The 24,577-nt window shown below is 34.3% G+C and overlaps 2 protein-coding genes and 1 long non-coding RNA gene across 5 annotated transcripts; all 3 read left to right on the forward strand.

Moving 5' to 3' along the window:
• The first annotated feature begins 1,246 nt into the window (after positions 1-1,246).
• LOC120283406 lies at positions 1,247-4,194 on the forward strand. 3 transcript variants are annotated; one of them, XR_005543267.1, is made up of 9 exons: positions 1,247-1,316; positions 1,616-1,762; positions 1,856-1,958; positions 2,043-2,129; positions 2,221-2,283; positions 2,378-2,500; positions 2,598-2,667; positions 3,097-3,173; positions 3,294-3,521. It is a non-coding gene; the product is annotated as an uncharacterized LOC120283406 (long non-coding RNA). The 3 variants fall into 3 exon arrangements; XR_005543266.1 differs by adding an exon at positions 3,744-4,194 and having other exon boundaries at positions 1,256-1,762; positions 3,294-3,426; XR_005543265.1 differs by having other exon boundaries at positions 1,256-1,762.
• Positions 4,195-5,027: 833 nt separating this feature from the next.
• LOC120283493 (uncharacterized mitochondrial protein AtMg00810-like) lies at positions 5,028-6,020 on the forward strand. The gene has a single exon (XM_039290187.1). It carries the CDS (start codon positions 5,028-5,030, stop codon positions 6,018-6,020), a length of 993 nt encoding a protein of 330 aa, XP_039146121.1.
• Positions 6,021-11,917: 5,897 nt separating this feature from the next.
• On the forward strand, positions 11,918-18,613 carry LOC120283494 (transcription factor GTE12-like). The gene is made up of 9 exons (XM_039290188.1): positions 11,918-12,262; positions 12,356-12,458; positions 12,561-12,650; positions 12,737-12,799; positions 12,897-13,015; positions 13,112-13,181; positions 13,571-13,647; positions 13,769-13,817; positions 18,522-18,613. Exons 1-9 carry the CDS (start codon positions 11,918-11,920, stop codon positions 18,611-18,613), a joined length of 1,008 nt encoding a protein of 335 aa, XP_039146122.1.
• Positions 18,614-24,577: the final 5,964 nt, after the last annotated feature.

A 24,577-nucleotide genomic window follows, 5' to 3' on the forward strand; every position in this document is an offset into this window, starting at 1 on the left:
TATCATTTTCTAATGATAATAATCTTTGTCTTAAAAGAAGCATATATTTTTTTTATTTTAATTAATTAAGTTGATTAAACATCATTACCAACAGATATAAATCTTCAAAAAAATTTTAAATGATCGATTTGTAATAATATATATATTTCAAAGATTTTTTTTGAATAATTAAAAAAATCATAGAAGTATTTAGACTCTAGGGGTACCATAAAAAAATCTCAAAACTTTCTCCGCCACTTCTAACACTAACAAAATAACATGTTGTCTCTCTTTAGATTAGATTTTTACTTATCTAAATAAGCTCGCCTATGCTTTAGATTTGATACATATCTAAATAAGCTCAAACTCTTAAACGTAAATAAATCCTTCAGTGAAGTAAAAAAAAAAAATCAAAAATTTTTAAATAATTAAAAAAAAGGTTCGCCTAAATTTACATTATTTGAAATAAATCAAGATTATTATATACTTAAATTTGAAAAATTTTGAGTGTTTTTATTCAAGTTTGAGTTCTAATAGAATTTTCTAGTTTGGGTTTGACAAGGATTCTGTCGCTAGAGAAATAGCTTTCCTTTCAATGGTTTGATTTATTTTGTGAAGACCTTCGTTCTGGTTTGATTTAATTAGCAATTGGTTTTCTCATACACTGCACAGAGTTGTGAACAAAAGTCATTTGAAAGATGTATACATCCACTTGTGCTTCAACCACTATTATAAGGAAAAGAAGTTCAGAATCAACAACCAACATGCAACTGATCAACAATGAAGATAATGAGAGAATGGATCCTGCTAGAAAGAAACAATGCAGTATTATTTTGAAGAAACTAATGAATCACACAAGTGTTCTTCTTCAGAAATACTTGGACTTGCGCAGAATAGAACAAAAACTCAATTGCAAGGCCTACCCGACTACGTCTCGGTTTGCTGCAGATGTTAGGCAGACTCTTGGTAATGCTATGCAGAACCATCTGTAATGTTACCCTTGAAATTGGAGGCAATTTCAGCAGAGGATGAGGAATTAGTGAAAGGTCACGTGACCAAGTCTCCATCGAAGGATGCGGCTGCAATGACACCTGGGTTGAATGAATCATCATCTGGAGGACACGTGGAGGAATCTGTTGAAAAGGAAGATGCCCATTCGACGGTCGAGATGGAGTTGGAGAAGAATCAACGATTGAGGAGAGCCAACATTCGTCTGAAGGATTATCTATTAGAATAAATAGATGAATTGGAGGAGGAGGGGGATCATCATGGAAGAAGGATCAAAGGCCTTTCTCTGAGGAGTTAGGAAGAGGAGCTCGGTGGTGATTCACTACCGGGTTTGGTTTATCTTACTTTCTTGTTGATTGTTCTTATTTTTTTCCTTTCAGTGAATGATCTTGGGTTGTCTTTGAGAACTATTAAACAGTATTATTACTTCTGTGATTGCTCCTGATAGACTAGATCTGAGTTTATGCCTGCTATTGCTTGAATGTAGTTCAGTGCATCAGATTCTATTGTTGTTTTCTTGAGCAAAATTAGAGATAATTTCAAATCAGTGAGCTCTGATTTAGAGCAGAACATCTGGAAATTTACTGAAATACAGTGTGAGTGCTGAATTTGTGCTTGAATTTACTAGATCTGAACAAGGTCATTACACCATCCTTCCACCGATGAAGTTCATATCAAAGCCAAAGAACTGAATAACATATTTAATGTAAGTTGGAAGACAAGGAACAAGTGGTGGATTGATATACCAGAACCTCGTCCAGAAAAGAAACAAAAGGTATTAGTTGTTTGACTTGATAACAATAAGTATTAATTATATATGGTTATTATTTTTCAATCCATGATAATAATGTTAAGTATGACTAAACAGGTTGCAATTCTTAACAAAAAATTATTATCAAAAGAAAAGGAGGAGCAAGCTATGCAAACTCATCGATTCACTGTTGAAACAAAGACTTTCAAGACATGCAAAGGTATATAAAAAATACTAGTAAGGTTTCTAATGCTATGTGTATATATAGTTGCTGATTGCTGTTGTAATTGTTGTGTTGTCTTAGATGGTGTTGCAGAAGAAAAACATGATGACCACCCTTTGGATATTCATCCCTGCAAAGCCAATTCAACAACTTTTCAGCCTTGCAAATGTATAAGAGAGCATAATTATATATATGCTGTTATCAAGTTACTGACTAGTCCTTCAGTTTCTAAGATAATATGATTTTTATATTGTCTCAGATACTGCTGCAGTTTCTGAAGCCAAGGCTCAACCCAGTCCTGATACTGTTCTCATACAAAAAGGTTTTGTCTCTTTCCTTCTGGTGATTTAATAGGTTTGTTCTTTTAGATTAATTAAATTACATATATAATTGTTGGTGTTTTCAACAACATTTAGGGAAAAATAATGACTTGATGGAGAAGCAAATTTCATCATCTAAAGCTCTTCGTGCCACAAAGATGAAGGCTTGTTTTGCAGATACAATTATATATAAAAGCGCAAAAAGCACTTCAACTTGATGTATTTTTTCTCATCATATCTTTTGTAATGTTTGTTTGTTTCTCCTATAATTGAAATCAACACTTCATTTATCTTTATGCATTGTTTCTGTATCCAGGACATACAAATTGATCTAAAGATGGAGATTCAAGCAGAAGTAGAAAATTTAGAAAAGCCACACCAAAATGGTAGTTACTTACAATCACTTCAGATATATATATATATGTACATATCTATATCTATATCTATATATATATATCTGAATTAGAGTTTAACTATACAATGCTTATTGACCGTTTTATAATATGAATTTACCTATTTCTGAAAAATAACCTGTTGAGCATTATACACTTTAGGCTTAACTATACAATTTAATCTACACATCATACAGAGCATGATCTTTTTGAAAAGTCAATATTCTTTCTACATATTATGGTGTTACAACTCTTAGTTCACTTATGCCGTAGCAAATCAAATCAAAGTAACTTACTCATCCAAATTTTTCATTTTGGTTTTAAAGCAATGTAATGTTCAGTGAAATTCAAAACAATTTATCATGAAATGAAGATGTTATATATATATGAATTTTCATTAAACTTTTTTTTCCCATTGAGTAGAGAAGGCCAGGTTAGAATATCAAAGAAAAACGCAGATACAAAAGGAAAGAGAGGTGGCTCGAATCACACTCGAGAAGGTAATGCATACAACTCTTTTAATTGAAAATAAAGAAGAAAAAAATCCTCCTTTGCTAATCAAAGAGAATTTATTATTCATTGTTAATTAACTTACAATTCTCGCTTCATATCTTTTGTAGATGGAACAAACTGTGAAGCTCAATCAAAGTTTGGAGAAGGAAGTTGAAGATATGATGAAGATCATGAGCTATGGTTCTTTTTTAAGAAGAGGGTACCTTAGATAACTGTGATTGGACTAGGATCAATCACCAGGTCTACAAAAGAACTACTTGTTTGTTTTCTTGGGAGGATAATATATATGTACATAAATTTCTCCTAATTGGAAGTGAATGATTGCCTTGCACAAATGTTTATATAGTAACATATATACTACATGTTTATATAATATATAAACATGATGTTCCCTTTCACCTGTTACTGCTCAAGGAATTGTCCCTGTGTCAGAAACTTTGTCTTTACATGATGTTCTGCATGCTCCAAAGTTTGCTCTCAGTTTGTTATCAATAAGCCAAATTACTAAAGCCTTAAACTGTCGTGCTGTGTTTTATCAGTCATTTTTTGTCCTGCAGAATCTCCAGACGATGAATGCGATTGGTGGGGGTTATGAGAAGAATGGCCTCTACTACTTATCTACCGATGCCTTTCCTGTTGCTTCTGCCACTCAGTTGTCTCCTGTGCAAATACACCGTCGTCTGGGTCACCCTAGCCTTTCTGTCTTGAAGTGTCAGTTTCCAGAGTCAGAATCTATCAAGTAATTGGACTGTGAGGCATGCCAGCTTGGTAAGCATCATAGATCAAGGTTTTCTGCTAGAAGTAACAAAAGAGAAACTATGCCCTTTGCTCTTGTTCATGCAGATTTATGGGGTCCTTGTAATGTTACTAATGTTAAGGGCTATAAATATTTTCTGGTTTTGGTTGATGATTGTACCAGAGTCACTTGGGTCTATATGTTACGTCAGAAATCTGAAACTCCTGATGTTATTAAGAAGTTTTTTGCTCAAATAAAAACACAATTTTCTACTGTTATTCGCATTTTTCACTCAGATAATGGTTTGGAGTTCATGAACTCTACTCTTCAGTCCTTTTTTGAAACGTTAGGAGTATTGCATCAGACTTCTTGTGCTCATACTTCCCAACAAAATGGAGTAGCTGAATGGAAGCTAAGGCATTTGTTGGATGTGGCTCGTACGATTATGTTTCAGATGAATGTTCCAAGTGCTCTTTGGCCAGATGCTGTTCTCACTGCTTGCTATCTCATCAATCGGGTTTCCTCATCTATTATTGGTGGAAAGGTACCTATTTCTCTTTTATGTCCAGAAATAGATGTTTTTCCTATCCCAGCTCGTGTGTTTGGTTGCGTTTGTTTTGTTCACCAGTTTCAAATTGATAAGTTATCTCCTCGATCTGTGAAATGTGTGTTTGTTGGTTACTCTCGAACTCAAAAAGGCTATCGGTGCTATGATTCAAACACAAGACGTTACTATGTGAGTGCCGATGTAACATTTTTTGAGGATATTCCATATTACTCTAAAGAAGGAAAATCCTTAGATTCCAGTGGACTTGATGAAATACCTTTACCTACATCTACATATCCTCCCATTATCATTCCACCTCCAAACATAAGACATGAGTTTCAAAAGGTCTATCAGCGTAGACATAAACAGATTCCCACTATCCAGCTTGAGACAGAACCTCCTAGATTTGCCATTCAGGGGGAGCAACATCATATTTGCAAACTTAAAAAGGCAATCTATGGTCTTAAACAAAGTCCTCGTGCATGATTTGATAAGTTTAGTAAGGCTATTGAAAGCTTTGGATTTGCACGTTCCTCCGCCGATCACTCAGTTTTTACCATGCATCGTGATTCTGGATCTGTTATTCTTATTGTCTATGTTGATGATATTCTTATCACTGGGAGTGTCACAAATGGTATTGAAGATACCAAACGCTTTCTTCACTCTCAATTTGTTACAAAAGATCTCGGTCTACTTAAATATTTTCTTGGTATTGAAGTCACCTCTACGGATGATGGCACTATTCTTTCACAAAGGAGATATGTTCTTGATTTATTAGCTGAAGTTGGGCTTTTGGATTGTAAGCCTATATCTACCCCAATGGATCCAAAAGTGAATTTGTATGATCCCAATAGTCCAGACTATTTGGATAGTCGACGTTATCGAACCATTGTGGGAAAACTTTTGTATCTTACAGTCACTCGACCAGATATATCCTTTGCTATTGGAAGAGTGAGTCAATTCATGGAAAAGCCTAAAAAGGTCCACTGGAATGCAGTATATCATATACTTCGCTATCTAAAGTTTTCCCTGGGCAATGGTTTATGCTTTAAATCTCATGGACATTTAAACCTTGTTGGTTTTTCCGATGCTGACTATGCAGGATCCAATGAAGATAAGCACTCAATTACTGGATATTGTACTTATGTTGGTGGTAATCTTGTCACTTGGAGAAGCAAGAAGCAACATGTCGTTTCTCGATCTAGTGCTGAATCTGAATATCGAGCAATGGCCCATACTACTTGTGAATTATTATGGATTTCTTCCTTACTAACTGACATGGGTATACCAATCCAACATCCTATACCTATGTATTGTGACAACAAGGCAGCTATCTTCATTGCTAATAATCCTGCTTTCCATGAATGCACCAAACATATCGAGGTTGATTGCCATTTCATTCGTGATGCTGTGATGCGTGGTCAGATATGCACTCCATTCCTTCAGTCATCAAAACAACTAGCTGATATTTTTACAAAAGCGCTTCCAAAGGCTCACTTAATGAAGATCATGTTCAAACTGGGCATGCGAGATGTATATGCTCTAGTTTGAGGGGGAGTGTTGTGTATAGTTTGCAGTATGGAGAGTATGGTGAAAGGATGGTACATGTATGGTTGTAAGTATGGGAGCATGGCCTTTTCTTTTTCTAAAGCAGTACCTTTTGGGGGCCTTCTAGATTATATAGCTTTATGACCATTGGTTTTAAAGTGTCTTCGACTTCTGAGTTTTCTTCTTCAATAACACTGAGTTTTCTTCTTCAACAACATATATATATGTACATAAATTTCTCGTAACTGTGAAGTTCTAAAAGTTTTTTCTTAATCTCAATACTTACTGCATACAAGCTCAAAGGAAGATATCTTCTGTGTTTCTAACCATTGTGGTTGTTTTGTATGGATCCTCACCTCAAAATAAAACTTATCAATGGTGCACTGTTTGCTATCTGTATCATATTCATTCTCTCTGCCACTCAATATTTGCTCCACAAGCTCTTCGTCTCTAGATCAAACATATCCTCACCTCATATTCATTCTATTCGCCTCACCCAATATTTCACTTCATTTTAATCAATCAACTACCTTAAAAATTTCTTCTGATCTTTTATTTGTATCCTTTGCAAACAGTTTCTTACACTTCAATGCATAATCAGTCAATATATATCTGCCTCATATTCATTCGCTCTGGCACCCAATATTTGGTCCACAAGCTCATCGTTTGTAGTCTATTTCACTTCATTTTAATCAATCAACTACCTTAAACATTTCTTCTGATCTTTAATTTGTAACCTTTGCAAACAATTTCTTGCAATTCAATGCTAATTCAATTATAATCAGTCAAATGCAAAGTGCTCAATATTCATGAAGAGATCTCATTATCTGATTAGTACATTAAAACGAAGCAAAAACTAATTTTGTAATGATAAACAAGTGGCTTCACAACAAAATTGGTTAAAATCCATGTCAAAGAAACACTGTCCATTTCATTTTCGCGGGAGTACATTCATAACAAATAGCCAGTAAACAATTAAACATTGTTAAGGTTTGATAACATACTCAAAAACAACAGCAGTCTAATAACATGCATTTCTGAAATAATTGAAGGGAAACACATAAATTAATTTTTAAGTCCTTAAAATAGCATAATGAGGAGTGTTGTCTACATTCACTTGAACAAGCCAAAATACAAGCAATGTTTCACATACTTGTTCAGAAACTTCTCCAATCACTTTCTTCACAATTAATAAAAAAAATCAATGGATTATAAATGAGAAAAGTTACCAACATTCCAAGTCAAGAAGCCAACATGAATTAACAATGTGGGAAGGAGATGTTGCATTGTGGCTCTCTAAAAAATAAGATGTTGGACACCAAGAGCTTGTGTGTGTGTGTTTGTGTGTGCAGTCCAGTGTTCCACTGTGGCTCTTGCAGAAAAAAAAAAATGGAGGATGTTGGACAACAAGAGTTAAATTAAAAGAAGCAACAACAAGCTTTTAGCCAACATAATTATGTTTGTTGATTGGTGATCTGATCTGTTGAAATAACTATCTCATCAGTCTGCTTTGAATGCAAGGAAAAACCCTGTTATTGTGCTATAAGAAATTTAAAGGCTCATGTATTCTGACCTTAAAAAACCAGATTGCTGAATTACAATAGCAATGGCCTAAAATTTTGGAAAATCCTTCAACTTGGAAATAACATTGGGTTTCCAATCTGCGCACATTAATAAAGCAAATAATCAACCATTTAAAAATGTATATTTTTTTTTCATGTCAAATAGCCCAAATAAAAAGAGATAAGGCGCAATAAATGCTTGTATTTGTAGTTAATAAAATTAAAGCTGAAGATACATTAGAAAACTTGCATATGGTAGAAGGCAATTTTGTATTAGCGAACTTGTAATGCAGTGCCATTCATAGTAAAGTAATTTAGGCAATATAAAAAAAATTAAATCTGAATATGACGCTTGCAAACATGTGTTTACTTGACAGACAACTAATTTGAGCACAGAGGTTGGTGAATTGCAAATAACTTGACTGGACTAGCATTTAATAGACCAAGAAATCTACAGGTAGATGAATTGCAAGATCAAGTGATAATTCTATAATTTTAATAAGTAAGACTTAAAGAGGTTGATGTTGTTAGAAGAAGGAAGAATGAAAGAAGAGGAGAAGAAGTGGATCAATGCTCATCTCATATTACTCAACAAGTGTGATCATGGGGCTTCATATAGAAGCTAAATGTATAGGTATACGTATGTATATACATACATACATCTAATATACATACACATATCTAACACCCCCCCTCAAACTCAAGGCGGATCATGTGTCTTGAGTTTGGACAACATAAATAGATGCTGATCACGTGTCTGGGCTTTAGTGAAGAAATCAGCTACCTGAACCTCGGTAGGAAGATAATGAAGCGACACAGTATGAGCACAGACGTGACAACGAGTGAAGTCATCAATAAAAATAACATAGTAGTGGTTACCTCCTTTAGAAACAGAAGGAGCGGGACCCCAAACATCAGAATGAATAAGATCAAAAGGAGCAGTAGTCTGAGATACACTCATAGGATAAGGAAGTTGGAGCTGTTTACCAAGCTTACAGCCAAGACATACAACATCAGAGGAAGGAGAGACAGCTCCTAGGACGCCAAGACGAACAAGAGATGACAGACGAGAGTGACACAAATGACCGAGACGATGATGCCACAGATGATGAGATAAAAAGGTAGCATGACAGTGATGGCACCAACTACATTGCATGGCGGCTCACTCTCAAGCGAATTCTCGATGGCATTCGCGTTCTTTGTCACGTTAACGGTACTAGTACTGCTCCTTCTATTCCTGACACCATTCCTTCCACTGAGGCCTCTGTTCTTCTCACGGCCTTTGAGCAGCAGTTTGGAAAAATGGGCTGCTGACGATTCTACAACTAAGATGATAATCTGTTAGACGGTCACTCTTGATATTCGTACTCAGATTGCTGACCTAGCTCTGATACCATGTTACATAGGGACCCACCACCCTAACTTCTCCATAACTGCAGTTGTGGGGAAGGTTTGGTAAGGGTATATGAAGCTAGAGAGAATGCGTCTCACAGGCGATGTGGGACTATGGACCTGAGTTAACCACTGCGTCCCAACACCCCCCTTGGGCCCACAGTGGATGTGGGACCCAAGATCCTAGCTCATCCAAGGCACAGCCCGGCATCGACGTGGGACCCAGCTCTGATACCATGTTAGAAGAAGGAAGAATGAAAGAAGAGGAGAAGAAGTGGATCAATGCTCATATCATATTACTCAACAAGTGTGATCATGGGGCTTCATATAGAAGCTAAATGTATATGTATATGTATGTATATACATACATACATCTAATATACATACACATATCTAACATATGTTAGGGACGTAGTGGCTCAGGTCCATAGTTCCACATCGCCTGTGAGAGCCAATCCCTCTAGTATTATATGTTAGGGACATACGTCCCTAATAGTTGCATCGAAAATTCTGGAGCCACAAAAATGCAGCTGTATAAAACCACATACAGAGAAACCACATATGGCATTTAAAAGAGGGGCTTAAAGCATGCTAAAATGCCCAAAAGAGAATGTCAATGGGCATGGTTCCAGTAAAGAATGCCATTGTGAAGAAAATTAGTACAATGAAGAACCCAAAAAATCAATAATTACTTCAAAAACTGTAAAAGATAGCCCAATGGTATGACACCAAAGTATAAGGGGGAGGTCATGGGTTCAAATCTCTCCCCCGACAATACTGTACATCCGGGTTCCAATACTGTTTGGTACTGTTTATATTCATATAAAAAAGACGCTTGCCGTCTATTATTCAAAAAAAAAAAAGAACTGTAAAAGAATTAATGGAACTCAACGATCCCAAATTATAACACAATTAGACGTACATTTTTCTGAAAATCATACTATACAAAACCCTAACTGGCTCAATTTGAACCAAAGAAATTCATTGTTAAGATGATTGAGCCATATGGAAAATCAAACAATTACAGTACAGCAAGTTTCAAGAACAAAAGTTGTGAACTCTATATACCAATATGCAGTAACCTATTTATCAATTTCCTACATTTCCCAATATTTTTTAAAAAATTAAAATGTTGTACTGTTGAGGGGGAATAAAATATAGGGAAAATTGATTATAAACCCCTAAAAAGATCTATAATTGCATATTTACCTTTAAAAAAACATAATTGTATATATATCCTGAAAAATATAGGTAATTGCGAATATGCCTACTGATAAATTCCGTTAACAGAAGTTAATCAAACTTTATTAACTATGGTTATAACTTGGATTAAAATATACAAAAAGTTCAAAATAAATCTTGTAAATGGTCATTTCACAATTAAATTTTTTTTTTCAAAGAGTATATATGCAAAGTGTATAATGGTCATTTTATATATCTGTTGTTTGTTAACGGATGGTTTTTCAACCAATTTGAACCCCAGGGGTATATACGCAATTATATATATTATTCAGGGGTATGTATGTAATTTTTTTTATTCAATGGCAAATATGTAATTTTAAAATTATCCAGGGGTACACCTACAAAACTCCCTAAAATATATAATAATTAAATTATAAAAAAAATTAATGAAATCTTGATAAGTTTTAAATAAGGGGTAATTTTGAAAAGTTGGCACAATATTTTATAAATTTAGAACAATAACTAATTTTAACAACTTTCTTATTGTAATTAAAGTCGACATATATAAAAAAAAAAACTTGACGGAGTAAATTTCAAACTAAATTGAACTTACTCAAAAGAAAAAAAAATAATAAATTAAGTTTGAGAAAACTAATTATAGGTTAGAATTATTCTTAAAAAAAATTTAAAAATGGTTTGAAGTTATTTTAAATTAACAAATATTTATTTATTTTTTTTTTGTGCCAAAATTTAAATTTAAAATAAACGGAACTGTAATTTTTTTTTTAATCAAGTTGATTTAACATCATTACCAAATAATTCCAATTTTCAAAAGATTCTTGTGAAGAATTTGTTTTGAATAAGAAAACAACAGCGTGGAGGTATTCATAAATATTAAATATTTCAGCTGGTATTATGAAAAAACCCCAAAGCGTTCCCGCCCAAGATTGGCTTTTAATTGTTTACTTAAGCTCAAAGTATAAAATCAGAGATTTTAAAAAATAAAATAAAAAGTTGTTATATCCTTAAAATAGAATTGTATTGAGTTCTAGAAGAATTAGGATTCAGTTTATAGTCTATAAAAATAGATTAATTTTGGATAATTGATCCTGCTCCGTAGTGTCTCTCCCTCAATTTTTTTTTTATTTTTTGACGAAAGCCATAAGCACTCCCTTAATTGGTATTATTTCTCTCCTCTCTAATTTCTTTATAATTTTATTCTCAACATATACTATATATCTATTACATGTTATCTATTAATATATATATATATATATAATGTCAATGGAGGTGAATTAAAAATTTAGTTCTATTATTTAGAAATAATTTTGGTATGTGGGTTATATATGATCTTCAAATCTATAAATTTTTACTGAAATTTTAGATTTTTTTAATAATTTATGCTTTCTTCATACAAAGAAAGCTTCTCTCATGTTGTTGTTGTTGTTCTAAAGTATGCTCACAATAATCTCTGTATGTGCCTAATAATCTTTAAGCATATGAAATTTTCCAGAATTTTTTTTTTGTTAAATTTAAGCTTTGGTCTTTCACAAGAAAGCTTCTTTATTCATGATATATATATAGCATGCTTTTCTTTCAATGGTTTGATTTAATTTGGTGAATACTTTCCGATTTGATCTAATTAGCATTGATTTTCTCATACACAGCATTGTTAATAAAGCTCATTTAATTTGAAAGATGTATACATCGACTTGTGCTTCAACCACTATTATAAGGAAAAGGAGTTCAGAATCAACAACCAACATGCAACTGATCAACAATGAAGACAATGAGAGAATGGATCCTGCTAGAAAGAAACAATGCAGTATTATTTTGAAGAAACTCATGAATCACACAAGTGTTCTTCTTCATAAACACTTGGACTTGCGCAGAATAGAACGAAAACTCAATTGCAATGCCTACCCGACTACGTCTCGGTTTGCTGCAGATGTTAGGCAGACTCTTGCTAATGCTATGCAGAACCATCCTTCCACCGATGAAGTTCATATCAAAGCCAAAGAACTGAATAACATATTTAATGTAAGTTGGAAGACAAGGAACAAGTGGTGGATTGATATACCAGAACCTCGTCCAGAAAAGAAACAAAAGGTATTAGTTGTTTGACTTGATAACAATAAGTATTAATTATATATGGTTATTATTTTCCAATCCATGATAATCATGTTAAGTATGACTAAACAGGTTGCAATTGTCAACAAAAATTTATTATTAAAAGCAAAGGAGGAGCAAGCTTTGCAAACTCATCAATTCACTGTTGAAACAAAGACTTTCAAGACATGCAAAGGTATAAAAAATACTAGTAAGGTTTCTAGTGCTATATGTATGGTTGCTAATTCTTGTTGCAATATCTGAAGATGCTGTAATTGGTGTGCTATATCTAAATTAGATGGTGTTGCAGAAGAAAAACATGATGCCCAGCCTTTGGATACTCATCCATGCACAGCCAATTCAGCAACAACTTTTCAGCCTTGCAAATGTATAAGAGAGCATAATGATATGATGTTATCTGGTTACTGAATAGTGCTTCAGTTTCTAAGATAATTAATTTTTCTGTTGTCTCAGATGTTGCCCCAGTTTCTGAAACCAAGGCTAAACCTAGTCCTGATACTGTTCTCTCACAAAAAAGTTTTATTTCTTTTCTTCTAATGATTTAATGGATTTGTTGATTAAATTAGATTAGATTACATTACATTACTTGATGGTTGGCTTTTTTGACATTCAGGGAAAAATAATTATTTGATGGAGGAGCAAATTTCACCATCTAAAGCTCTTCATGTTGCAAAGATGAAGGCTCGTTTTGCAGATACTATTATCAAAGCACAAAAGGCACTTCAATTTAATGTATTTTTCTCTTCTTATCTTTTGTAATGTTTGTTTCTTAAATAATTGAAATCAGTAGTATTTTCATATATCTTAATCTATTATTTCTGTTTCCAGGACATGCAAGTTGATCTAAAGGTGGAGATGCAGAAACAAGTAAAATATTTAGAGAAACAACACCATGGAGGTAATTAATCACTATCATTTTTCAGATTTAATTAGAGTTTGAGTTTTGCAATGCCTATTGAATATTTTATAATCTGAATTTCTTTGTTTCAGAAAAATTACTTGTTGAACATTGAATATATTAGGCTTATAATTCAATACAATATACATGAACATAATCTACTCATAACATGATCAATTTAAAAGTCAATATACTATCATCGTCATATTATAGTGTTATCATTCTTAGTGGCTTCCTATGTCATATGCTCAAATCAAGTTAAATAACTTATTGATCCATATTTTTCATTTCAGTATGAAAGCAATGTAATGCCATTGAAATTCAAAACAATTAACCATGAAAGGAAGATATTATAAGAATTTTCATTTAACTTTTTTGGCATTAAGCAGAGAAGACCAGATTAGAATATCAAAGAAAAATGCAAATACAAAAAGAAAGAGAGGGAGCTCGAATTGCACGTGAGAAGGTAATGCATACACAACTCTTTTTAACTGAAAATAGAGAGAAAAAAAAGAACTTCTTTGCTAATCGGAGGTAATTTATTCATTGTTAAATAACTTATGATTCTTTCTTCATAAATTTTGCAGATGGAACAAACTGCCAAGCTCAATCAAAGTTTGGAGAAGGAAGTTGAACGTATGATGAAGATCATGGGATATAATTCTTTTTTATAAGGGTGCTTCCGATAACTATGAATTGGAAGACAGGCAAAGTTCTTTGATTTAAATCAGTCACCTAATGTATAAATAGATACTTGTTTGTTTTCTTGGGAGGATGATATATATATGTACATAAATTCCTCCTAATTGGCAGTGAATGATTGCCTGACACAAATGTTTGTATAGTAACATACTACATGATTTCTGATGTATATATATAGTGCATATATATGAATTGTTAATTCAATAAGATAAATTTTTTACCATCAATTCAAAAAATTTCTGACTGGTGGAACACATGGGGAGGACTGAGAATTGGTATTAAGACAATCAAATTAATGTTTCTTTAACCAAACATCACTCACTGCTACTAGTCCATATATGACAACTAGTTGTGCAAAAATACACAAACACATGCACACACACATTAACTTGAGACTTTACTAAACACATATAAAATCATCAAATTAATTTTCATTCACTAGCACTAGCAGCAGTAGATCCTGAGATGCAGGTCGGTGGCGGCTGTGAGCATGTCCAGTGTCTACTATAATGGATTTGGAATGCGGAGAAGTTTGTTGATGGTCTTGACTCCTGAGGCTGTGACAGGTTTGGCATGCCCAGATTTCACCACCAAGCAACCTGATGATGAATAATGTCTGAGATAACAATGAATAGTAACTAGATGAAGCAAATATGCTTTTCGAGCAATATACAGAGAAGTTCTCAACAGAGAAGCCAATCCAAAATTTTAGAGGACATTCTTCAATCACTCAAACGAGTAAAAGTCTAAAATAAGAGTGTATTAATGAACAACATTGGAGAAATCAGAAACAATTTCCCAGATGAAAATATCAAAGATGATAAGCACTAATTAGAGTAACTTTTAAAGACCTTGTGATTTATCCAAGGTAAACTTGTCACGCCCCGAACCTGGAGCATTGACAAACGGCCGCTTACCTACAAGGTCGTGACCAAGTAGGCACGCAAGGCCTCAAAACCTGTCTCACACTAGATTAAATAACCTTTAACAAAGACATTAACTTTAAGACAACATAGAGGCACAATGCCCGATATATAATGGAAGCAAGTAACAAGTGTCTCACAAGACATTAAACATAAGACATAAGTTCTAGGTTCACAACAAGAAAGTTTATTAACTTGAAATATAACTAGGCGGTGACTTGCTCAACGACCCCGCTAAACTGTCCACCACCCAACCCTACTCTTGATCTGAAAGATATAGAGAACAACTTAATGAGCTTGGGAGCCCAGTAAGCAACCACTAAAAATATCGGGATCACAAAAATGTTCAATAGTTTCTAAAAGTGTACAAAATGTAACAAAGCGAAATAAATATCAAAGTGAAATCCAGAAATCAGAATTAAATCATAACAGGTTTAGTTTACCAAAATAACAAGCATATATGTCCCCCAAACAACTAATGCCAAAACAAAATATCATAGCTCATTTATTTAAACTCGGTGACCCGAGTCGGATTTCAGAACTCATAGGTTTACCCTCGGTGACCCGAGCCAGAATATCAGAAGCCGTTATTCTTCACCGACGGAACGGTGCGAAACTATAGTTTCTATGTCAGAAGTACGTGTCGACACGGTCAGTGTTTAACCCCCAGTGACAGGGTTATTGCATTGTTAATTGGGGACTACGAATTTCTATACAAAAATATATCATGTCCAAAATTATCGTCAACACAACAATGAAATTTGGTGATCCCGTTTTTCTAATGAAAATAATTCTAATTATTTCAAAATGAGTTAGATGCCAATATGTGGTAAGAATAAGTAAAATTTAATAAAGCAGGTAACCACATTATTTAAAATATAAGTAATCCATAACAGAATGGATATTTAAAATTATAAATCAAGATTTATGCAACCATTTCAATCTTTAAATAGCCATTGTCTCTAGAAGTTCAAAGTAAAATAAAATAAGAATATATAATATATTAACAGAACAATGGCAGTCAAGTTTAGAATCAATTAAATAAACAAATAAATATATAAATAAATAAAAATCTATAAATTCTGAAGATAATGGTAGATACAGTATTTTAACCCAAAACATTTAAACATAACACCATGAATGGTTTTAACAATAAAACCCAAAGTAATTAAATAATTATGTGAATCATTTCGATAATTAGAAATTTATATATACATATATATAGGTTTATATGCGGTTTACTTACCTGACTAGCTAATACCAAAACTACATGCACCACGAAATTAGGCTTCCACAGAACACCCTATATTTGAGAGTACATTCCAATGTATTAAAACGTGAAACATGCTACAAACACACAGGAATATACAGTGGATCAAATTTCTACACTATCATAACACTTAAACATCCAACAACCCAATATATATATATTTACATAGATATATATCTGTGTGTGCTAACTATTCACACACAGAGCTTCTTCACAATTCCCTGTGAAATTAAAGCAAGCACAGTATCTGAATCTTGAAATCCATTTAATATCTATACAAGTTAAATTAAACACACAACGCTCCAACTAACCATCCTAAACATAAAATTTCAACATTTAGATCACAAAGCACAGAATAGTTTCTGACATATAAAGACAAAATCATTGATATTATCCTTATCATAATATGGTGTTGACAAACTAATTGAAAACACAAGTAGCAAAAAATTACTAACGACCAAACCTTGAACTCCTTGAAATCAAGCATGGCTTCTAAAATATAGAAAATGATGAACACAGCCATCCAATCCAATAAATTCAATATATATATATATATATATACTTTTGTTAAATTTGAGAGTGCTAAAGTGGACGGCAGCACCAATTAATTCCACATTAATTTAAAAAAAATAAGACTAACAATTTTATTATTTGTTTTCAAATCAAAAATAATATTCTTAACACATAATTTGATCATGAACATAGGCAACAACAATTTGCAAATCAATATAGAAAATTTACTATTCAATGGCTAGTTTCATCATGAAAGAAAAAAAAATCAATCCACCACTTAATCCCTAAATAAAACATTAAACAATACCACAACAAGATCGAGGAAATGAAATTACACCCTTAACCCTAGATCTAGGAAGCCCTAGATCTAGGAAGAGAACGCTTACCTCACAACGATGACAACACAACCCTTGACGAAGAGGCCTATCTCCGTCCTCGCTGCCGGCACCACACACCAAAAAGAAAAAAAAGAAGAGGAAAGAGGCAAGATCTCTCCCTCTTTCTTGGTCCAAACGAAAATCTATATCGGGAGAAACAAAGAGGTGGCGGCTAGGGTTTGAAAACCTAATAAAATATAAAGATTAAGAAAAAATAAAATTTAATAAAAAGGAAGGTTTCTATTCCTCTTCCGTAACAACCATGCATGTAAAAATTAAATGAATTAAATTAAAAATGTGTGGGGCCCACAAAACTACTAACAAAATAACAAAAATGCGCCATGAAGGCACATCAATTGAACCATGTCTGATGTTAGCCTATAACTTACTGCATACAACAAACTGATGCTGTCCACTTATCTGGCAGGGTGATTATTTTTCAAAAGTTTCCTCTAAGCATGCTAACTATTTTTGGTTTACTCTTTCAAAAAGCAAAGGATAATACAGATAGATCATCCAAATGCTGGGAAATTTTCCATAAAATGAATTTAGAGTTTCCAATAAATATTGAGTTGAAATGATTCCCAACAAACATGCATAGCATAGATGAACAATACAAATAAATATCTCCACATGTCTTGGAATCTATACTATAGATGCCTGTGGCTTAATCCAACAAATCATAGGTCTTACCTCCAATGTCACTGAAGTTCTAGAAGTTGTTTTTTTCATCTCAATGCTTACTTTATATAAGCTCAAAGCAAGATACTTTCAGTGTTTGTTACCATTGTGGTTGTTCAGCATGGATCCTCAAATTCAAAATAAAACTTATCAATGGTGGCACTGTCTGCTACTATCTGCCTCATATGCATTCTCTCTGACACCCAATTTTTGCTCTTCAAGCTCACTGTTTCTAGGCTATTTCACTTCATTTTAATCAATCTACTACCTAAACATTTCTTTTGATCTTTAATTTGTAGAATTTGCAACAGTTTCTTACATTTCAATGCTAAGTCAATGATAATATATGATCAGTCAACAACGCCAAAATGCAAAGTGCTAAGTATTCATGATGATATTTCATTATCTGATAAGTACAATAATACGAAGCAAAAACTAAATTTTTTAATGATAAACAGGTGGATTCATAACAAAATTGATTAAAAAATCTGGTCCAAGAAACACAACCCATTTCATTTTTAATGATAAATAAATATCTTGACATGCATGTCTTGTGTCTGAATCTAATAAATAAATCATAGATCTCACATCCAATGTCATTGAAGTTCTAGAAGTTTTTTTTTTCTTAATCTCAAAACTTACTGCATACAAGCTCAAAGCAAGATGTCTTCTGTGTTTCTTACCATTGGGGTTATTAAACATGGATCCTCACCTCAAAATAAAACTCCATGTTTGCTATCTGCCACATATTCATTGTCTCTGGCACCCAATATTTGCTCCACAAGATCATCATCTCTAGTCTATTTCACTTCATTTAGTCAATCAACTACCTTAAACATTTCTTCTGATCTTATTTTGTAGCCTATTGTTGCAGGATCTGTGAGGCTTCAGGGAATTGGTAGGAAGTTTTCTCAAAGGAGGAGGGAAACAGAGAGAAACAGAGGAAGGAGTAGAGAGGAAGATTGATTACTGGCAAGATGCTTTCCATTTCATTCAGGATTCCCTTTATAGGTGAATCATTACAGAATTGTGACAAATTCATAACAAACTAGTGAGCTGGCATTCTATTGAACATCTCCTATGCCAAGACAGGTTGTAATTATTCAATAACAACCTTCTTACTCTACCTATATCTCCTAATTACAATCATCCAATACTCATTTAATCCTTACATACAATTAATTTCACTTTATAATATAATCATTGTATTTGATGTGCTATTGTGCTTCTTCCCTTGATTCTGGCGTACGCTCTTCCTGGTAGCCATCCCGTGCCTATTTGTTGATTCCTGAACCAAAGTTTCCTTCGCAACAATTGGCCCAACCTTCGAATGCTCCTTGTCATCAAGGTTGAACTCTGGAAACATAGATTTGAAGGCAATTGCATCCTTCCAAGTGGCATCTTCTACGGACTGGTTACTTCATTGTACCAAGATTTCTGAAAATACTCTTCCCTTCTTTAGAACATCCCGCTGCTTGAGGACGGTCATGGGGGACAACAAGGGATGTTGATTCAAAAATTCGCCAGGCAATAGATTTAGTACGGCCTAAGGATTCTCCACAATTTTTTTTAATTTGGAGACATGAAACACATTATGCAATCTGGTTGTGTCTGAAAGTGCCAATCTATAGGTGACTGCACTCAATCTTTCCACAACTTGGAAAGGCCCAAAGAAACGCTGAGACAATTTAAGAGGGTCTTCGCGCTAATGATGATTGCCTATATGGCTGAAGTTTAAGCCATACCTAATAACCGATATGAAATTGAATGTCTGTCCTTCCTGCATTTGCCTGGTCCTTCATTCGTTGTTGAACGCGCTGCAAATTTGCATACAGTGTTGCAATTAGTTCGGTCCGATCGGTAAGGATGTCATCCATGACAACCACTGTAGAAGAGCCAGTTAAGTAATCAATTAGGGATGGTGGTGCTCGACCGAATATCGCTTCAAAAAGGGATATGCCGATTGCCGAGTGCCATGCAGTGTTGTAATACCACTCCACCCATGGCAAGAAATGAACCCACTGACGAGGATGGTTGCCGGTGAGGCACCATAGGTAATCCTCCAAGTATCAATTGAGCACCTCGATTTGTCCATCCGTTTGCAGATGGTAAGCACTACTCGTAGTAAGCAATGTACCGTGAAGGCGGAACAATTCTCCCCAGAATCAAGACATGAACACAAGATCACGATCGAAAATGATTTGTGCTGGAATTCCATGTAATCTGATGACATCTCTGATCATAATTCCCATCATCGGATGGAAAGATGACGGGAGGCCCATGATAAAATCCATTGAAATGGAATGCCAAATTTGACCAGGTATCGATAAAGGCTGTAAAAATCCTTGAGGTGCTCGATTAAAGGGTTTGGTAGGCTGTCAAATGGTGCACTTAGAGACAAAATCCTTGACTAATTTTTGAAGCTCAGGCTAAAAGAAAACACTGGCGATCCGGGACAAAGTTCGTTGTATTCCCGCATGTCCTCCTGACGGAGTGATGTGAAATTCAGCCAACAAGAGAGGTTACAGTGTAGAGTTTGGTGGAATCCAGACTCTCCCCTTGAAGAATAGAACATCCTCTCGAATAGAGAAATCTAATGTGTTATCCTGGATCGCTAGTGAAATCTGATAGCAATTTCATTGTATTCTTATGAGAAGTATAATCGGCACATATAGCATCCCAAAGAACTGGTTGAGGTCATATCTCCGATAACAGGGTGTGGCATGATATGCTGTTCATCCTTGACAAAGCGTTTGTTGGCCATTGAGTACCCCCGGTTTATATTCTATATCAAAGTCATATCCAACCAGTTTACAAAGCCACTATTGCTTCTTCGGTGTCTGTATTATCTAATGAAGCAGAGCGCGCAGACTCCGATGGTCTGTCTGAATAGTGAAACGCTGTCCTAAGAGATACTATCTCTACTTCTTGATGGGATCCGTGATAGCAAACATTTCATGGGCATAAGTAGATGATGCTTGTAGCGAGGAATTCAATTATTTGCTAAAATAAGCAATTGGATGTCCCTTCTGTAACAGGATCACACCTATCCTGTTCCTGAGGCATCAGTCTGGATGACAAAAGGAATGTTGGAATTTGGCAATTAGAGAACCGGCGTATGCATTAGAGCCTCCTGTAACTATTGGAAAGCTTGAGTAGTCGATGCCGTCCACACGAGGGCATCCTTCCGGAGAAGGTCTGTTAAAGGGGCAGTGAGGGAGGAGTAGCGAGGAACAAATTTCCAATAGTATCCACATAATCCAAGGAACCCTCGCAAAGTCTTGACATTGTGTGGAATAGGCTAATCCTGTATTGCTTAGATCTTGTCTGGGTCGACAGCCACTCCATCGCCAGAAATGATGTGGCCTAAGTAGCCCAAAGAAGTGCATCCAAATTCACATTTGGAGAGCTTTGCGAATAGCTGATGAACTCGTAATTGGGTGAAGACCTCTTGAAGATGTAGTTAATGTGATTCCCAATCAGAGTTGTAACAAGGATGTCGTCAAAGAAAATAAGTACAAATTTTCGAAGACTTGCTTGAATGTGCCGTTCATGAGAGACTGAAATGTTGAAGGGGTATTCGACAACCCTAATGGAATAACAAGGAATTCAAAATGGCTATTGTGTATCTAGAACACGGTCTTCTCAATGTCATTCGGATGAATTCGGACCTGGTGATAACCCTTGCGGAGGTCCAGCTTGGAGAAATTGCGTGCACTGGTGATCTTGTCCAAAAGCTCCTCCACTATCGGGATGTGAGACTGTTCTTTAACTGTGATGATGTTTAAAGCCTTGTAATCGACGCAGAAACCGAGGAAGAGAATGGACTAGTGCTTGGTCGGATGATCCAGTCAGCTAGCATGTCACCCACCAGCTTTTCTATCTCCGATTTTTGGAAATGTGGATATCTATATGCCGGACATTCATGGGGGTAATTCCATGTAGCAGAGGAATGCGGTGAATCGGTGATCATGTGCTCTGACCGGTAGTAACCCCTTCTAAACTGTAAAAATATCACCAAACTTATGAAGTAAAGATGAATGCCTTTGAAGAAGACGATTGGTGCGCTCGTGCCGATTTTTAGATTCAGGCCAGTAGTAACGAGTTCCACAGTTAATTAATAGAAATAGGCTACATCGGCACCTAGTTTGTGAATTGAGGTCGGATGTGCCACATCATACTAAATTTGGTTGAGTCCATTTAACTGAATACGATTGCCCTAGTGTGTAAACTCCATCCACTATTTATCATAGTCAAATAAAATTGGGCCCAATTGTCACATCCCCTGGACACCTAGCACGACATCAACACTATAGATTGGTAACAATATCAAATCAATGGCAAATGATGCATCGCCCATAATGAGCTTCACCTCTGAACATTCGCCACTGCACGAGAGCGCATCGCCGTTGCTGATAGTGACACCCATATGGGCGGATGGTTGCACAGACAGATTCAAGTTGTGGCCAGATGCAACTGAATAAAATTATTCTTCGAGCCCCCATCTACTAGCACGATGACATCCCAACCATTGATGGAGCTGGCAATCTTCAGTGTAGAAGGAACGAGCTTTCCATCAGTGCGTGAAACAAAATACAAGGAAGGTCTGTGCCCTAGGGTATGTTGGTGTCACTATCCACTGGTGGCGGCACTAGATCAAATGGGGGGATCCTCCTCAGAAGATCTCGTGTTGTCCCTCGAGTCCTTTTGCTCAATCAGCAAGCAAAGGAAAAGAGCAGGGTTGCATTTGTGACATGGAGTAAATTTGGAATCGTAGTTAAACATAGGCCCTTTTTCCCTCCAAGCTGCCATCTCTATCAGAGTTAAACATTTGATCGGTAGCGCAACAAACCGATGAATTATGGGTGGGGAAACATGTGCTTGTGGCCAAGGAAACGTCGGTTGACTTGCGATTGATCGCATGGCAGAGAATTTGTCCTCCATGAGCTTTGCCATGCTGACCTCGTCATGGAGATTGCTCGGTTTTAGTATGTGTAGCTCATGCTGGATATCTTCTTTAAGACCAAAGAGGAAGCAATTGAGTAGGCTTCTAATGCTAATTAGTTTCTTACAGTTCAATACATATTTAATAAAGATTGTATTTTATATACGAATAATGTTGTACATCTATGATAATCCTTTGAATAACATATTTTATTGTATTTTATTATATTTAGATAAGTAAATATCTAATCTAAAGCGGGCTTATTTAGATAAGTAAAAATCTAATCTAAAGTAGAGGCAACATGTTATTTTGTTAGTGTTAGAAGTGGCGGAAAAAGTTTTAAGATTTTTTTTTTTAATGGTACCCCTAGAATCTATATACGTCACTAAATTTTTTAATTCTTTAAAAAAAATCCCTGAAATTATTTCAAATCGATTTTAGAATTTTTTTGAAGATTTGTATTCTATTGGTAATGATGTTCAATCAACTTAATTAATTAAAACCCAAAAAGTATGTTTCTTGTAAGACAAAGATTATTATTATTCTTAGAAAAACAATAGTAATTATTATTATTATTATTATTATTATTATTATTATTATTATTATTATTTAAAAGTAAGACAAAGATTGATGAAGTATGCTTCTTGTAAGTTGGTTGCTTTGGGGAATGGAGCACCTTTTCAACCATACTAAGGGGTTGTTTGGCTCAGCTTATAGCTGACCCAAAAGCACTTAACATAAGAGTTAAGTGCTTATGAGGTTTTTATTTGTGTTTGGATGGTCTTTTTTGGATAAGCTCAAGTTGTGAAATAAGCCCAATAACTTATTTTATAAGCTGCAAAAGAACAACTTATGAAAATAAGCTGTTTTCGATAAACTGAGTGGTTAAGTGCAATTACTAAAATGCCCTCAACCAATCCAAAAAATTACATGCTTTTTATATTTCCCCAAATTCTCTTATCCCCATCTCAAATCAGCTGAAGTCTTCCCCATCTCGACTCCAATCTGCCGATCCATCGCTGTCTCATCTTCACGATTGAATTCTAGCTACCGATCAATAACTTCTATTCAACTGAAATTATTTTTAATAAAAATTAATTGAAATTAAATTGTAACGATTAGATTCTCAATGACTTGATTCCAAATCTTTATTTGCCAAAAATCATAACTTGGGTTTTTTTTCTTGTGCACTTTTTTTTATATTGTAATTTTATAAATGTGACAAGCACATTTACAGTCAAATATGTGTAGATTAGGAATTTGATTGTTTGGCTAATACATTTTCACAGGGAATTCAGTCTACACTAACAACCAGAGACCCGTTATCGTTACTACTTCTAATGGAATTTTGAATTGGGATTTTTACTCACACCGATATCTTATGTAGTACGGCCAATACCACCATGATAAAAACAAGTTGTATATATATACTTACAAATCATAGAATTTTGCAAAAATCAAATAATTAATTTTCCATCCATCCATTTTTAAAAGAAAATTTTATTTCAAGTTTTAATTATAAACGACATATAAAATAATAAAATTATTTTGTAGTATTTATATATATATCAAAATATCTTGCCAATTACTCAACATGGATATATAATCACTTTTCTTCCAATGTAATTATCATCTTCTATGATGATTTAAATGAAATTTTAGTAAAAAAAAAATTATTTTGAAAAAGTCTTCATAATACTGACTTATTTTTTATTTAGTTATGTAAACGATTAATTTTATTTTATTGTAAAAACATCATTTTTAAAGCATTTAATACAATTGTATTTCAGTATCCAATATTTTCATTTCATAATGGATCTTATGATTTAGAAAAATAAATAGAGTAGGATTGAAATATCATGAAGTTAATTTGATAATCGAACATAAAAGCAATCAAGTTGCATCCTCATCCTTGCATATGTTTCTTATAAACCCAAAAAAATAAAATAAAACAAAATAAAATAAAAGGATGTTATTAATTTTTA

Source organism: Dioscorea cayenensis, chromosome 19 (genome assembly GCF_009730915.1).
Source record: "Dioscorea cayenensis subsp. rotundata cultivar TDr96_F1 chromosome 19, TDr96_F1_v2_PseudoChromosome.rev07_lg8_w22 25.fasta, whole genome shotgun sequence".
NCBI lineage: Eukaryota > Viridiplantae > Streptophyta > Magnoliopsida > Dioscoreales > Dioscoreaceae > Dioscorea > Dioscorea cayenensis.

What these genes read in the sequence shown, in the direction of transcription:
- LOC120283493 (XM_039290187.1), top strand. Translation starts at nt 5,028, where the DNA reads ATGCATCGTGATTCTGGATCTGTTATTCTTATTGTCTATGTTGATGAT.
- LOC120283494 (XM_039290188.1), top strand. Translation starts at nt 11,918, where the DNA reads ATGCAACTGATCAACAATGAAGACAATGAGAGAATGGATCCTGCTAGA. An exon ending in GTCCAGAAAAGAAACAAAAG is followed by an intron (nt 12,263 to 12,355) that starts GTATTAGTTGTT and finishes ATGACTAAACAG; the next exon opens with GTTGCAATTGTCAACAAAAA. An exon ending in TTTGGAGAAGGAAGTTGAAC is followed by an intron (nt 13,818 to 18,521) that starts GTATGATGAAGA and finishes CTATTGTTGCAG; the next exon opens with GATCTGTGAGGCTTCAGGGA.